The sequence below is a fragment of the Talpa occidentalis genome, unplaced genomic scaffold (genome assembly GCF_014898055.3).
Source record: "Talpa occidentalis isolate TD23 unplaced genomic scaffold, MPIMG_talOcc4v2.1 talOcc4.9, whole genome shotgun sequence".
In the NCBI taxonomy this organism is placed as follows: domain Eukaryota; kingdom Metazoa; phylum Chordata; class Mammalia; order Eulipotyphla; family Talpidae; genus Talpa; species Talpa occidentalis.
In genome coordinates, this window is record NW_023605305.1 from 42,841,895 (window position 1) to 42,859,244 (window position 17,350).

Here is a 17,350-nt window from a genome sequence, read left to right on the forward strand (position 1 = left end):
TTGCACACCATACATTTAACAAGAGGTCGATATCCAAGATCTACAAAGAACTCACAGCAAAAAGAAAATAACCCAATCCAAAAGTGGGCTTAAGTGCTAAACAGACACTTATCCAAAGAAGACATACAGATAGATGGCCAATAAATGTTCATCATCACTATAATTAAGGAAATGGGAATGAAAACCACAATGAGTTACCACCTTCACACCAGTCACAATGGCCCATATCAAAAAGTCCAGAAACAACAAGTGTTGCCAAGGAACTGGAGAAAAAGGAGCCCTCTTATATTGCTGATGGGAACATAGACTGGCCCAGTCCTTATGGAAAATAGTATGTAGATTTCTCAAGATACTAAAAATAGATCTACCATATAATCCAGCTGTTCCACTCCTAGGTTGCTGCAACAGGAACTTTGTCACTTTGCCGCAGGAACGCGATAAGGGACACAGCAGTAGTGGAGCAGGTTTGCAAGGCAAGACTCTGCTGCTGGAGCAGAAGTTCTTGTGCCATTTATTGAAAGCATACAAGCTTGTAAAAGTTGATTGTGTGACAATGGTATGAGGAATGAAGTCCGGAGGGTGGGATAGGAATGGGGGACAAAGTTTTACAAAGGATAGGGAAGGGAACATCGTGACCAGACGTCAAGAGCCATTTGCGTCAGCAAAGTATTTGATGTTATCATAGGCAGAGTTATCCCGAGACCACCATGGAGACAGTCATGTAATCAGGTCAACAACGGCCTAGGCATTCCCGGGCCTGCCTCATGATACGAGCTTTACTCTGTAGGTAGTCAAGGAATTCTCTGCTGTGATTTGTAGATATCAAATAGGTCACAGTTGCCCATGAGTGGCCAGCTAGTAGCCAGCTCATAAGAACCCACACTAAGTATCTACCTGAAAAACGCAAAAACACTCACTGGAAGGAATACATGCTCAATGCAGGACTATTTACAATAGCCAAGTTATGGAAACAACTTAAGTTGTTAGAAAGATGTGGTATTTATACACAATTGAATATTACTGGGCTATTAAAAAAAGTCTGAAAGAGAAAGAAAAATACTGAATGGTTTCAAATATATGTGGAATATAGAGAAAATAACAAAGGAACAAAGGGTCTGACAAAACCAAACCAATAACAAACCTTAGAAATCTAACTGTAGAGTTGAGGTTACCAGAGGGATTGTATAAGGCTACTGGAGATGGAGGGGGCAGGGGAGAACAAATTTTGCAAGGGGACATAATGGACAAAGAAAGAGAACAATACATTTGAAAGGGGTGATCCTATACTTCTAAATTATATACAGTGTTATAAACCAAACTGTTAATTAAAAAAATTAAGGATTCTAAAAAGAAAGAAGCCTACAGATTAAAGTAAGATTCATATTCTTCATATTCTTTCTTTGTTTAACCTTTCATGGTTCCTACTCCACTAAGGCACTGAGCCGGGATGGGACTGTAATAGCTGAATTATTGTCAGAGTTGGCTCCTACAAAAGAAGCATTATCTTTAAAATGTGTTTTCTGAAATTTGTGCCTCATATAAAACAAAGGTGTGTTGATGCTTTATGGTTATGTACTTAAAATTAATATAGTATAGAAACTGAATAGTCATTTTTAAGTGCTCCCCTAAAATGATGAGCTCTTATGACGATACCATTTTTTTAGGACAAGATCCAGATGGAGTATATATATAGTTTTTTTTTTCAAGAATTTAAAGGTTTAGATCAACCATTTGCCTTATAGGAAAACAAAAGTTTCATAAATCATTGAAAAGTCAACATTATATCAACAGTATGAAATACAACTATAAACTATGGGCATAAAGCCTGGAACAGTAGAGCTGATTACAGCAAGTCAGATAAAGATGTGGCAGCCCTAATATCAAATGTGCTAGCGTATCATTCACCACTATGAATTGTCAATTAGTACGTTACTCTGTTTAAAAGTCCCAAATGTGGGCCTCCCTGGCGGTGCAAGGGATTAATCACCTCACTATGAAGCAATCCTCAGTCTCTGCAGCACAAGTTCGATCCCCAGCCAGCCAGGGAGCAACCCACATGGCAAAGCAGACCTCTCCTGTCTCGCCCGCTGCTCCCCTCAGCAGTGTATTTCTGTCAATCTGCCTATTCTGTTCCCCACTCTGTCTCTGGTGGATCCTCTCACCACCGCCTCCCCCACATCTCTGCCCTGTGCCTCTGCTCTTATATGCATAAATAATCTTTTAAAAAAAAAGTCCCAAATGTGATTCAGAAATCGTCCACACAGTTACAGAATATTACTGAATCTAATTTATACTACAAGTGAAAAGTGAAAAACTAATTTATTACTATAGGAGACATCCCATATACTATACTTCCCTAGAACATCCTCATGATTGTGCTTCTACTTATCTAAATCTATTACACTATGTGCTATATGAAGACAACCCTTGTCATCTCCCTACCCCATCAGTCAAGAAACAAACAAACAAAAAATGAATTAATTAAAATAATACACTAAAAGCAATTTAAGTTATGCCTCCTTATGAGGGGAAATGTGTATTATTACATTAAACTAATAAACCTCAATACTAGTGAGAAAAAGGTCTAGTCATTAATAACAATTATTCTTTGGAAGTTGTAAGGGTTGAAAAGGTTATAAAATCTATAAATATCCATGTGTAAGTGGAAAAAATAAAACCTATAAAAAGAACTAAAACACATTAAAATTTTCCAGCAAATTTTAATTGGTAAATACACTATCTGAATTTATAAGCATACATTTTTACTTTCAAACATAAATGACTGCTAATTAGTTAATTACAGTTATTCTTTAGTTTACAAGGGCTTACTGTTCTTACCTTTATCTGCCCTACAACTAGTTTTGATAAGTTTTGAGGAATAGTTCTTGAGAGCTAGTGTTTCAAATTCATAAGAACAATTCAGGTTATTTTTATGTATGTTACTGATTATAAAGTTCATTTAGCCCTACTCTTTCTAAATTAAAGAGTCCATTTTTGTTTTGTTTTTAGTTTATCCTCATACAATACACTTTCCATTCTCAATCCTATTAGCTTCCCAGATCTCAAGTTTCTCTGGTTCTGCTATAAACAAAACACCACAGCTATACATAGTATGCTAAGGGTTCTGATAAAAGTAGAATGTTTTATATGTTATTTCTAATACTCTCCCCTGATAACCAACATTCACATGGTCCCTTTACCCATAATGAACATGAGAATATTTTCAAGGATCAACACTGATTCATAAATTTGTTTCTTAGATCAAAATCCAAAGATTGTCATTCCAAGAACAGATACTTGTCCCTAAATACACTACCTTATATTTGCTCATATTGAGAATCATTTGCCCCTTCTCTACTCACATAATGTTGTGAGAACTTTGTATAACTTATTCCCAAGTCTAGCTACTTTTTAAAGTATTATTCTCTCTTTTAATAAATACATTGGAATCAACTGGGTCATAACCCTGGAAGATCATAGCCTCATTATCTAATCCATTCTTTTCAACTCTATTATATACTTGGAGACATTAATACACTTATCCAAAGTCAAGTAATAGACTGCATTAGAAAACAGAATTTAAATTTTTCTTACGCTAAGTTCATGTTCTTAGTACTAAATTACATCTTAACTTTTCATATAATACCTACTTTAAAGGACTCTAAGGGAAGAAAATTGATGATTACTTAGTATACCATATATTGGTGCTGTATTTTACAAGTTGTTTGCACTATTCCACACTACTCTACAAAGTTTAATAGCTTACAGGTATATACTTTAATTACAAAAGTATTATTTTGTCTGAACTTATTTTGTTTCCTTTAAAGTTATGCTACTCCTATGAAAGATATGACTTTTACCCCATTCTAAATAAATCCCCCAAAAGCTAAACTTTTAGAAGTTATGGCTGATGGCATACTTCTGCATTTTCTAAACAGTTGCTCTTAAAAAGGGGATGAAGTGTGGTAAAATAAAATAATCTTTTCTATAGATTACTTGACTATCCCTGGTCATTTTCCCTTGATAGCTGGCAGATTAAAGGATAACCCTACATATAAAACAACCAATCAGGGACCTCCCTGGTGGTATAAGGGATTAAGACACATCACTATGAAGTTACCCACAGCTGCTGCAGCGCAAGTTCGATCCCCAGCCAGGGAGGTGAACCACATGGCGCAGCAGCACTCTCCTGCTTCACCTGCTGCTCCCCTCAGCAGTGTGCTTAGGTCAATCTACCTGCTCTGTTCTCCACTCTGTCTCTGGTGAATCCTCTCAGCCCCTGCACCTCTACCTGTACCCCAGTTCTTGTATGCATAAATAAATAAATCTTTAAAAAAAACAACCAATCAGATATCATTTCTCAACTATGCCAAGGCACCCCATGCTCAATATGTCTCTCCAATCTGCTCCTTCCCTTATTAGTTTTCTGGTTCCATTATTACCATCACAACTCATCCACAAAGACACAGAAGCTAAAATTCTTGGGAGTCATTCTTAATTTCCCTTTTTCCTCATTCTCCACAAGTAAACAATAAAATTTTACTTTCCAAATTTCCCATATTTAGGTCCTTTCCTCCATCCCTAATTCTACTATCTTGAATCGGACTCTGCAAGGTCCTCACTTGAATGAGGAAATCTTTTCCCTCATCTTCCTGTCTTCACTCCACTTGTTCCACAGTGACTCATCTTCATACCACTACCAAAATAATCCTTAAGACCCAAATTTTATCACGTCTCTCCCTTACTTCGTCTAACAACCATTCAAACTTTTTCTGTTATATGGCCTCTGTCCATTTCTCTAGTCCAGTTTTTATTACACAATCTACCATTTTCCACCCATCTTCTATCATTTAGTCATAATGGAAAACTCACTTCCTTTCCCTGAATATGCCATGCTGTTTCACTCCTCTGTGTCTTTGCTCACTCTGTGCTCCCTCTACCCAGAACACATGCCTTCCTGTAATTTTCCATTTCTAACGTTCAAGTTAGGGCTCACTTTCTCTTTAAATCCTTTTTGAATTTCATCTTTCCCACCCCAGTAGAAATGACTGTACTTTCCATTGTCTCCCTCATTTGACTTTTATGAAAGCATTTGTAACTTTTTATTTTTCATTTATTTGTTGATATGTCTGTCTCCACATTCTGGAATATAGGCATTATGGAGCAACAACCATGACCTAGTCAATCTTTAATCCCATTGTTTTGCTTAGAGTCTGTCACACTAATTTCGAGTTCAATTATGTGGAATGAATGAATGAAAATAGGATCTCTTGAAGGACTATCTTTTCAATTAAATTATTCAAAATAACATGCTATTGACCTGTGTATGTTTACCTCCTATACATATCACATTTTTCTATTTAACATAATTTTTTTCATTGAAAACATGTGCTACTTCTGCCACTCACTCTGGCTTACTTTTCTAAACTGACTCCATTTATTCTGTCATTGACAATGAAAAGCAACAATCTGTTTATATTCTAAGTGGAGGACACTGACCAAGAGAATTGGAAAAGTGATTCCTGAACATGGGATGATTTATAATGTAGGTAATGTGCACAAATGAATCACAAATGAAACTGGATCAGAAAATATGTACTTATCATCCAACTAGTGTTGCTGTTTGACTTCTCCTTTTTCTTTTACTTTTTAACCCAAGAAAGACTATCCCCAAGTACTTCTGTCAATCTACTAAGCTGTTACAAATCTCTGCTTCTGATTTTCCTTTAAAAGGAAATCTGATAACTCAAAGGTATAAAGACAAAAGACATAGGGCCTCCCTGGTGGCATAGGAGTTAAGTCTCAGAGCTATCACTTCAACAGCCCACCATGGAGGCCTGAGTTAAAACCCCAGCTAGGGAGCTAACAAACATGACGCAGCACACCTTTCTTGTCTCCCCCGCTGCTTCCCTCAGCAGCGTATTTCAGTAAATCTGCTTGTTCTGCTCCCCATTCTGTCTCTGATGAATCCTTTCCCCCAACTCCACCTCTGATCTATACCTCAGTTATAGTATAAACAAACAAACAACTAAAATGGTAGAAGCCTCCCTGGTGGTACAAGGGGTTAAGATGCAGCACTATGAAGCTATCTGTAGCTATGGCAGCAGGCCATGGAGCTAACCCACAAGGAACAGCAGACTTCTGTCTCAGACTTCAGTGCTCCCTTCAGCAGTGTATTTCAGTCTGTTTCAGTGTATTTCAATGTATTTCAATCTGCCTGTCCTGTTCCCTACCCTGTCTCTGGCGAATCCTCTCACCCCCTGTACCTCTGGCCTGTACCCCAGTTCTTACATGCATAAATAAATAAATCTTTTTTAAAAAAATGGTAACATCAGTTAAGACAGTAATTTTTTTTGGTGGTTATTTGACAGGAAGGGAAGGTATACATTTAAGAATAAGAAAAATAATTAAATACAAATAAAAAGGTTTTGAGTATATGAAATTAATTTTACATGGCCTATTTTAAAAAGGCTTTCAAGGAAAATTAATCTTTCATCCACATTTTACAGATAAGGAAATGATTCAGTAAGTAATAGAAGAAAAAATAACTCAATTAAGATATTAAATATATCTAAATAAAATCGCTATTGAAAACAACCAAAATTTTTGATAAATAAAATGAAACTAAATAAAGTGTAAGCTATTCCAAGTATCTTAGAATCAGCTTTTCCACTGTGTACTGAGGATGTTTAGCACAGGAGTTCAGGTTCTGGGGGTAGGATACCTAGGTACAAATGTTGCTCCTTGATTTACTAGCAGTGCAAACTTAAAGACATTTAAGGGGCCTCCCCGGTGGCGCAGTGGTTGAGCACTGCGTTGCGAAGCTGCCTGCAGCCTCTGCAGTGCCAGTTCAATCCCTGGCCACCGGGTGAGGGTCCCACATGGCGCAAAGACCTCCCCTGCTGCCCGCTGCTCCCCTCAGCAGTGTACTTCGGTCCTTCTGCCTGCTCTGCTCCCTGCTCTGGCTCTGGTGAATTCTCTCACCCTCCCGCGCTTCTGACTGAACCCAGTGCTTGTATAAATAAATAAATCTTAAAAAAATTTTTTTTTTCAAAAAAAAAAAAAAGACATTTAGGCTTTCTGAGGCTTCATTTCCTCGCCTATAAAATGGAGAAATAACTAAACTACTTTTGTAGGCTTAAAAAGATTATGTGAAATTATGCTTCTTTGATTAATTTCTATTCACCTTCAAGTTATTAAGCCAGAACTATTTTGGAAAACATTAAAGTACCATTATGTAAATACAAGGTTACATGATGGCTCTACCTTTTGCAGTCCTGGGAGAAACTACATTCAAATCTCTACCAACACTTCAACTGTAGTCCTCAACACCTTTGCCCTGTGAGTGTAATACAAAGCCCCATAGCCAACATGTGGGGTCTAATATTTTTAAAATGAAACAAACAAAAAACCTTCCAGTGACAGGTGCTTTTTATGTTGGTGACTGTGGGTAAAGCATAAAGTGGGAGACTGGGTAAGTAAAAGAGTTTTTAATTTTAACCTTTTGCACTCCGCTGTCCCCTCTCAGGGGACATTGGAATTCTAGCATATCACTCGGATGTCCCCTCTCAGGGGTCATTGCAATTTATTAGTGATTACGGGGAATGAAGTTATTTCAACGCAACTTTTTGAGACATGCATGTTTCCCTGAAGTTTTATCTTGAAATGGCATAAGAAATTAAATCAAAATATCGTAAAATTACTAAGATATATACAAGAAATGTCAGCGGGTTTTGTGTTGGACGAGAACGTGAGATGCGTGCTCAGGACGGTTGGAGCACACGCCACTTGAAAAGAGCGATAAGGGGAGTTTGTAGAAGAAAGGTCGGTTTTCGAACATAGCGCGCACTGTATAGTGAGATACATAATTACAAATAAACAAGTCTACATCTGGAGGAAAAGATTTTCAAAGCTGAGCTCATTTTGGTTTGAAGCTTCGAGCAGTGCACATAGATCTAACGAGGAGAAAATCAGAAAAGTGATTCTTTTCTTAGTGAATAAATTGTTTGGTGAAAGCTATTTTGGTAAATATCCTCTTGTCAGTTAGTAATAACAATTAGAAATTTTAAACCCATGCATTTATTCATATTTTTTATTAGAACAATGGGAAAGCGTACAACCACGAATGAGTCTCATGACACAAGTAGTAGTGAAGATGAGCTCCAGATAGACCTCTATACAGACATGTCAAACATGTACTAATCAGCCTGCAATGCATATTGGGGAGTGTTACAAAACTTATCATACTGTACAAAATTATAAACAATAAAATATTGTGTTTTTTGCAAATATACATTCCTCGATGTCACCCAATTCATATAAGTCCAATATCATTATAATACGTTACTTGGTTCCAAAATTATACTAAATAATATGAGGGTCTGTAAATGCACGTTTCCGCCGCAAAGTAGCGTCAAGTACCTGGTAGCCAATGTCCAGAATGGTTCGGAGTGCAAAGGGTTAATGATAAGAATTTAAAGTGTCTAAGAAAATTATTCATATTTCTAAACTTTGTTTCTATATATATTAACTGAACTTTAACTACATTCAAATTTTGAAAGTAATACATTTTCAAAGGTGATTTTTAAAAGTGTACAGAATGGTTAATGATTAAAAGTTGTTAATTAAGTTTTAAGACATTATAATTTAATTTTCCAGCTTATTACAATAAAACAGTAAATATCTAACTTATTTCCAGGAATTGTGGAGATGAGAATGGAATCTCTCTAGCTTTCAAGTCTCATGCAGAAAATGTTTTATTCTTAGAGTAGACAGGTTTCAATAAGAGTGCAGCATAGGCACCAAATGATTAAAGCGAATCAGGATCTTTCTCAAATATCTTTATGCCCAGCTTCATTCTTCTGGAATATTTTTAGAACAAAACTCTGGAGTCAAGAGCACAAAATGTGGACCTAAGTAAATCTCAAATCTTAATCTACCTGATATTTTTAAAAATATTTATTTATTTATTCATACAAGAACTGGGGTGTAAGCCAGAGGTGCAGGGGGTGAGAGGATTCACCAGAGACAGAGTGGGGAGCAGAAGAGGCAGATCTACTGAATCACACTGCTGAGGGGAGCAGCTGGCCAGGCGAGAGAGGTCTGCTGCTCCATGTGGATTGCTCCCTGACTGGCCAGGGATTGAACTTGTGCTGCAGTGGCTGATGATAGCTTGATAGCGCTGTCTTTAACCTCTGTGCCACCAGGGAGGCCTTACCTGATATTTCTTAAATTAGTTTTTCATATTAAACATTTCCCTATTAATTCTAATTTCACCTGCTAGCACTTACCATATTTTACCCTTAACTTTTATTTTCTTACTCACATTAGACAATAAATTTCTTGAGCTTTTACTTACAGGGTGTCCAAACTAAACTAATACACCTGTTAGACATTTTTAAAATAAATGTATCAATTATTTAGTGATACAGAATGGAGTCAGGGTATCAGAATGCATTACCTAATGTACTATCACTAATAGTAGTATGACCTCAGTTCCAATTTTTTTCAGAGATCAGGCTCTCTACTTTTGAAATGGAATGATGATACAGAGTGATCTATAAGATTACTTATATTTCTGTAAGTTCATGCTTTCAATTATCAATTGAAATTTAAATAAATGCATTCAAAATTTGAAAGTATGTTTTCTGGAGTAATTTATTAAGAATACACAAAACAGGCCCTCCCTGGTGGCACAAAGGGTTAAGTCTCAGCATTTTCAAGGTACCAGCAGCCACTGCAACACAAGTTCGATCCCCAGCCAGGAAGCTAACCCACATGGCACAGCAGACCTCTGCTGTCTGACCTACTGCTCCCCTCAAACAGTGTGTTTCAGTCAAACACCTGTTCTGTGCCACACTCTGTCTCTGGTGAATCTTCTCACCACCACCACCACAACTCTGGCCTGTACCCCAGTTTCTTTGCTCGCTACAGTGGAAAAGCAGCAGCTTACAACTTGGTAACATTGCTCCAAACGAAATTACAAATAGATGAACATGTGACATTTCAAGTAATTGTTCCTAAGAGACATATTTTGCAATTTTCTTTTAACAATTAATAACATTCATTCAAACAAATATAATGATCTTCAGTTCCATAAGTAAACTTACATGAAAAGCTGGCTAACATACCTCAGACTAGGTTATCACAAATAATTAAAGCTTAGGAAAGAATTTATTCATAAAAATAATTTAAATATTTTTAGACAAACATCTAAAATTTTCCTTCTGTTTTCTGTAAATATTCCAAGATTATCCCACAACTATCAACGTCAAAATAACACTTTCTAGGGGTGAATTGGTTTGGCAACTTAGTAACAGAAACAAATATCACAGAAGAGTCTGTCATTATTAAAAATATAAACATTGTACATGCCAGCACTTGCTAATGAAAATCACTGATATGATTCAATTACCAGGCACACTCCTTTGGAACACAATCAGCATGTGTTTTATCTTTAAGTTAACTGTGTTAAGTTAAAAGGGAAAAATGCCAACTCATCAGGCACAAATAATTCTTAACACTTTCTGCACTCTTTATATTTTCTTAATAGTTACTACTTTTGTGCAATTTAAAAATATAAGATAATAAAAGCTCTACTACTACACTGGCTTTTTAAATTTTCCATATCACATACTAAATTAAGTTCTTTGGTAATTTGTATGACAGTACATCAAACTTGTCTGGAAGTCCTAAAATCAATCAAAACCTTATTGGTGAGGGCCTCCCTGGTGGTGCAAGGGGTTAAGCACGGCACTATGAAGAAATCCACAGCCTCTCCCAGGCCAGCCAGGGAGCTATTCACATGGCGAGGCAGGCCTCTCCTGTCTCCCCTGCTGCTCCCCTCAGCAGTGTATTTCAGCCAGTCTGCCTGTTCTGTTCCCCACTCTGTCTCTGGTGAATCCTCTCACCCCCCACATCTCTGGCCTGTACCCCAGCTCTTGTATGCATAAATAAATAAATCTTTAAAAAAAAAATCTTATTGGTGAAACATAAGCCATAACATATAATCCGATCTCACTATTCACATTAAACAAATGAATGTCTAAATTACTCTAAATCAATTCTGCTTTAGAATTGATGCAGAAGAAAAATCTACTAACTTCACACTAACTTACAAAATTAACTTAAAATATGTTACAAACACAGAGACAGTAAAAGATACTTTTTACACAAACTTGAATAATTCATCAACATTCCCTCAAGTGCTGAGATGTCATTTACTCCATTTGTTACTTGGTCACTGTAAACTGTAAAACCTGAGGATGAACCTGACAAAAGCAAAAAGGCAAACCAATTTACACACACGTGCATACACATACCATAGAGATACAGAAATTCAATTTTCATAGTAGTTCACTGTTTGTTGGAAAGTAAAAAGTTGCACTTTCAGCTCTCAAAAGAAATCCACTACATTCTGGAAGCTCTTCAACCCCGAATGACCTTTAAGCTTTACAGTCATTGTAGCAGATTCCTAACAGTCTCAAGAAAACGCAAGCCTGCCTTGCTTTTTTTCCTCTAATGGCTAAAGCGCTGATAACTAGTAGTATATTTTTCATGCCCAATCTGTAGCGATAGAGAATCTCTAAAACATAGTTTTACCCACTCAGCATTAACCTCACCTCTGCGGAGAGCCATGCTCAGCAGCCCCTCACCTTGTGAAAAGGTTGGGTTGCACCCCAGGGATGGAGGGAAAAAAGCCAACTCTGTCCGCAGCACTACCTGTGGCTGCCCAAGGAGGGGGTGGCGGTGGGGGAAGAGAGGGTGTGAAGGCACAGGGACTTCTCTACCCGGGGCATATAGGGGGAAGTGTTCCCGAAAGTGTGAGTCCTCCCACTCCAGTGAAGAAAGGAATTTCGGAGACCGCTCTAGTCCCTCGCTCTTCCATACAGTCCTCCGAGCTCAGCCCTCACGCCGGAGCGGGGGGGAGGGAAAGCAGGAGGGAGGCAGCAGGTCCCCAGGGCCCCTCGAGCGGCTCCCGGCGGCCGCTGCGAGGCCTGGACCGTGCCCGCCGCGGCCTCGGGGCTCCGACCTGGAGGGGCGCCCTGTGCCCCGCGCCGGCCCGCCCTCCCGGCCCCCCGACCCCCCGACCCGATGGTCCACTCACCGCTCTCCACCTCGCTGCCTTTCTTGGCAGTCGCCGCGTTCCCCATGACTGGGGCGATGGAAAGAAGGGGTCAGGGAGGGGAAGGGGGGGCTGGGGCCGTCCACGCCGCTCCACAGGCTGGGGCAAGTCCCGCTCCTGCACGGGTCCGAGCGGCGGGGGCTCCCGGAGCTGGCGCCCGGGTGCGGGCGGCGAGAACGGGCCGGTGTGGAGGGCAGGCTCCAGCCAACTCCTCAGCACCCGCGGCGGCAGCGGCAGCAGCAGTGGCGGCGGCGGGCGGACACTCCCCCTTCCCCCGCCCCGCTCGCCCTGCGCGCCACCGGGCAGTGGCGCGCGCGGGCCGGGGCTGGTCCCTCTCGCCGGCGGGTGTGCGCGCCGGAAGTGACGTGACGGCCGGGCGCGGGCGGGGGCCGAGGGGCGGGGCGAGGCCCGGGCGGCGCGCTGGGGCGGTGGAGACCGGCCCTGCCGCGGGCGCCCGGAGTGGCGCGCGGGCACCGGGCCCTGGCGTGGGGCAGCGGCGGGGGATCCGCTAGCTTCAGGGACCCGGCGGTTCTCCTCTGGGCGTCCCCGTGCCCTTGAGCTCTGCCGCGGGAGCCCGGGCTGGGAATGGGGTTGCCCTCTTTGTGCCACCATCGCGGCGGACCCTCATTGCGAAGCCGCCTTCTCCCCACAGTCCTGGCTGGAAAGAGTCGCACGGTCGGGTCTGGGGACACGCGAGGGGAGCCCCCTGGTGCTCTCCGACCTGCGGGGGAGTCAGCATCAGCCGCGGGAACTACCGTCTCCCTAATTATGATCGTGTGCGGAGCCTCGGTTGGCCTCAGAGATGCAGGTATTGGCGGACCCCACTAACCGCAGGCCTTTGGTGTTTCCAGCGCAGTTTTCACTCGCCTTTAGTTTTGCAGGATCGCTTTCAGGTGTTGTCTGACATCGCAGGTGAAGGTAAAGGAAAATGTTACCATTCCTGCTGAATGTCCATTGACGTGCGCATTGTGTTTGGCAGTGTTCTGGGTAGGTGTCAAAATAAATACATTCCCAATTGGTAGTTGCGTTTTTATTACACATTTTAGAGCACTGGAATTTGCTAATAGGCTCACTTATCAGGTCAATTTATGTGGAACTCGAATTTTTGTCGCTCTTGCATGGTCTTTGCACTTGGCTCTCTGAGCATTTATTCCAAATTTAGAGTAAAAATACTGCAACTTCCCAAGGGACAGAAACCACGTAAATTTATTTTCTATCCCAAGGTACCAGACACAGTAAGTGTTTAACAGCTACTTGAAAGTATGCCAAGGAAATTTCTCACATCATATATATATGTATATATAGAGAGAGATAACATATGACAATAATGGAGTAATAACTGTAAAAATAGCTCAGTAAACTCTTCCTGATTTTTCGTACTAACAGCATACCAAATTAATTTAGCAAATATTTATATCAGGTATATTATATTCCAAGTAATGCACAAATAATAATTCATTTGATCCTTGCCAGAATCTTATGAAAGATGTACTTCTACTATCAGTTTACTTATGAGTAAACTGAGGTACTGAGTAGCAAGGCAATTTACCCTAGGTTACAACTGTTATCTGGTGGAATACTTGAACCAAATTTATGGGCTCCAATGTCTCATCCTTGGTCCATGATGTTGCTGAAAAAGCTGTAGATGTTGTACAAGTTGCTTTCCTCCATTTGAAATTCCACTGACTTGAAAAGATATATGCACAGTGAGTTTACTTCTTGGAAGAATTCATTATATTGTTTCTGAGTTTCTCTTAAAGCCAAGTAAAATAGAGATAATAGGGAAGAAAAGATTTGAAGTAGTTCTTCAAGGTAGATTTTTTATCAGTATGCAAAAATGTTGTAAATGGTGCATCCTTCCATCATATTACATGTGTATGTAATGTTTTGACATACATGCATAGACACTTCAATAAATAGCATAAAATCACATATATGCCAAATTAAAGATAACATTTTATATTTTTTTTTCTCAAAGAAATCTTTCTGGAATACTGGAATATGCATACTGCCCTCACTGGAGTGAGTTTTTAAATGTATGCGTTAGTAATAAAAGTGGTTATGCACATAATTGGACCCTTAACAGAATTTTGAATTCTAGGTCCCCAACATGAGGACAGCTGTCTGCTTAGTAAATCTTAATTTGCAAAGGAGACAATTAACAGCTATGATAGTTAGATACATCGTAACTACATTCTGGAAAATTAATAAGCAAAAATTCAGCTTTACAAAATTTCTCCCTTTCTCAATTTAAATTCATCATGGGTTACAAAAGTTAATTGCTAATAAAGAAAAAAATGATCAACAATTTAAAATATCTTATTTGTTCCTATAGTATTATTTCTGTTTCCTGTATTAGTTTACATTGTTACTATAATTCAAGAATGATTATACTTTAAGAATACAGTTTCATAGTTTTCAATGAGTTAACATTCACAATCATTTATTTGTAATTATATAAAAGTTGCCTCTCATTATTAGAAAATAGTTCTCTTGAGGAATATATTGTGTCTGTAGCATCTAAAATACTATGTTTCTGAGCCTCCCTGGTGGCCTAGGAGTTAAATTTCAGCACTACCACTGCCCACTGTGGAAGCCCGAGTTCCATCCCCAGCAATGTACTTCAGTAGACCCACCTTTTCTGCTGCCCACTCTGTCTCTGGTGAATCCTCTCACCCTCTGAACCTCTGACCTATACCCCAGTTCTTCTGTGCAAAAATAAATAAATAAATAAATAAAAATAAAGTACTATGTTTCAAAAATTGTTTTGTTATATTCTGGAAGGGCAGGAATTGCAGTAAATGTTCAATTATTGTTGAATGGTGAAAGCTGCATGGAGCAATTGCTATCCTTTGCACTAATGGCTTTGCTATATCTTTGACAACCACAAATGTAGATCACATCTCATTTTCCTAGGAAAGTAGATGCAGCAAGAAGGGAATCACACAAAGAAAAGATTTAAAATTCTCTTCCATATAATATTTTATCTAAGAACCTGCAGCACTATAAAATAAGGAAAATTTTACTGGTGCTAGTTTCTTTGGAAATAATTATCCCTACATTTTCTAGTTGTTTACAAAAACATGTTCACACGCCATTTTTTTATTTGCTCCCCACAATAAACCTACATCAGGAAAACATATTAGCCACATTTTACAAATCAATAAAGCTAAATTCAGAGGCCAATTAAGTAGACCAAGATCACTTAGATGATAAGTGGAAGAGTGCTAGTTTATATGCCATCACTTGGTAAAACAAATATAACCCCAACTCTTATTAAGGTTCGGTTTTATTATCCCCAACTTGCAGATGAGAAAGCTAAGGCTTAGAAATTAAGAGCCTTTGTTCTCTCCTTCCTAGAGGCATGTCTTTGCTCAGGAATGAAAAATTGGGGGAAAATGGTAAATTATTGATTGTTTTGTAGTTTTTACATATCAACTTGATTTCCAAGTTCTTTTAAAGTAAAGCACCCTCAAAAACAATGTATGTCAGAAATATTATTCCTTTGTAATTACCAGGACAATTAAAATATGACCAGGTCATTTTGTCTTTATATTGTGTTTTATATCAAATAAGTGCAAGTGAGAATTAACAATCAAAATAACACTTTCTAGGGGTGAATTGGTTTGGCAACTTAGTAACAGAAACAAATATCACAGAAGAGTCTGTCATTATTAAAAATATAAACATTGTACATGCCAGCACTTGCTAATGAAAATCACTGATATGATTCAATTACCAGGCACACTCCTTTGGAACACAATCAGCATGTGTTTTATCTTTAAGTTAACTGTGTTAAGTTAAAAGGGAAAAATGACAGGGCCTCCCCGGTGGCGCAGCGGTTGAGCGCTGGGTTGCGAAGCTGCCCGCAGCCTCTGCAGCGCCGGTTCAATCCCCGGCTGCTCCCCGGCCACCGGAGGAGGGTCCCACATGGCGCGCAGACCTCTCCTGCCGCCCGCTGCTCCCCTCAGCAGTGTACTTCAGTCCTTCTGCCTGCTCTGCTCCCCGCTCTGGCTCTGGTGAATTCTCTCACCCTCCCGCGCTTCTGACTGTACCCAGTGCTTGGATAAATAAATAAATAAAAATAAATAAATCTTTAAAAAAAAAAAAAAAAAAGGGAAAAATGACAACTCATCAGGCAAAAGGCAGAACAATATTTCTGAAATGAAGTAATTTTTAGTTAATAAATTACGAATATGAAAATTATTCAAATCATCCTAGTATAGTACAAAGTGTGCTTGTAGGGCATAATTCTAATCCCTTTGATCAATAGCTAATTATCTGCAGTTTTATATTCATCTTTTTAGGTAGCCCTTCTCAGATGAAAAAACTAAAATAATCGACTGTTGTTAAATAACCTGCTCAAAATCAACAAAAATGAGCTTGTTCCAGGGTAGAATTATAGCTTACCTCTTTCATAGGAACTAGAATATACACTGTTGTTAGGGGTAAAAAGAAAAACCATGGAGGACAAAACCAACAACTTTCCCCCCTTAATATGTAATACATTCTCTGGGCCTCCCTGGTGGTGCAAGGGGTTGTCTCAGCACTGTGAAGCTATCTGCAGCATTTCAATCCCCAGCCAGGTAGCTAACCCATATGGCGCAGCCTGTGTCTCCTGTCTGGCCGACTGTTCCCCTCAGCAGTACATTTCAATCAGTCTGCTTGTTTTGCTCCCCACTCTGTCTCTGGTGAGTCCTCTCACACACACACCTGCTCCCACACCTCTGGCCTATACCCCAGCTCTTTTTTTTTAAAAGATTTATTTATGAATACAAGAGCTGGGGTACAGGCCACAGGTGTGGGGGAATCAGAGGATTCACCAGAGACAAAGTGGGAAAAAGAACAGGCAGATTGACCGAAGTACACTGTTGAGGGGAGCAGTGGGGCGAGTCAGGAGAGGTCTATTGCGCCATGTGGGTTGCTCCCTGGCTGGCAGGGAATTGAACTCGTGCTGCAGTGGCTGTGGATAGCTTTATAAGTTGTGTCTTAACCCCTTGCACCACCAGGGAGGCCCTAAACCCCAGATCTTGTATGCATAAATAAATAAATCTTTAAAAAGGGCGTATGTAATACATTCTCAGAAAAGGTATTTGTTTTGGCTATTCTGATTTTACTAGTGTGTTTTATCAAAACTGCTAAATCTCTGCTATTTCACAAGTGTACAATACATGTTTTGACTGTTCATACCAAAAATAACATCCATATATATAAAATACCTGCTTT

At 39.5% G+C, this 17,350-nt stretch overlaps 1 protein-coding gene across 1 annotated transcript in view; it reads right to left on the reverse strand.

The window, feature by feature from the left end:
• The window catches only part of PRKACB (protein kinase cAMP-activated catalytic subunit beta), a 112,468-nt gene extending 100,085 nt beyond the window's left edge, over positions 1 to 12,383 (reverse strand). The window contains exon 1 of the mRNA XM_037500685.2: positions 12,107 to 12,383. Within this exon, the coding sequence (XP_037356582.1) occupies positions 12,107 to 12,152 (46 nt within the window). The 5' untranslated portion in view covers positions 12,153 to 12,383. The remainder of the gene's footprint in view (positions 1 to 12,106) is intronic.
• Between the last annotated feature and the right edge of the window lie 4,967 nt (positions 12,384 to 17,350).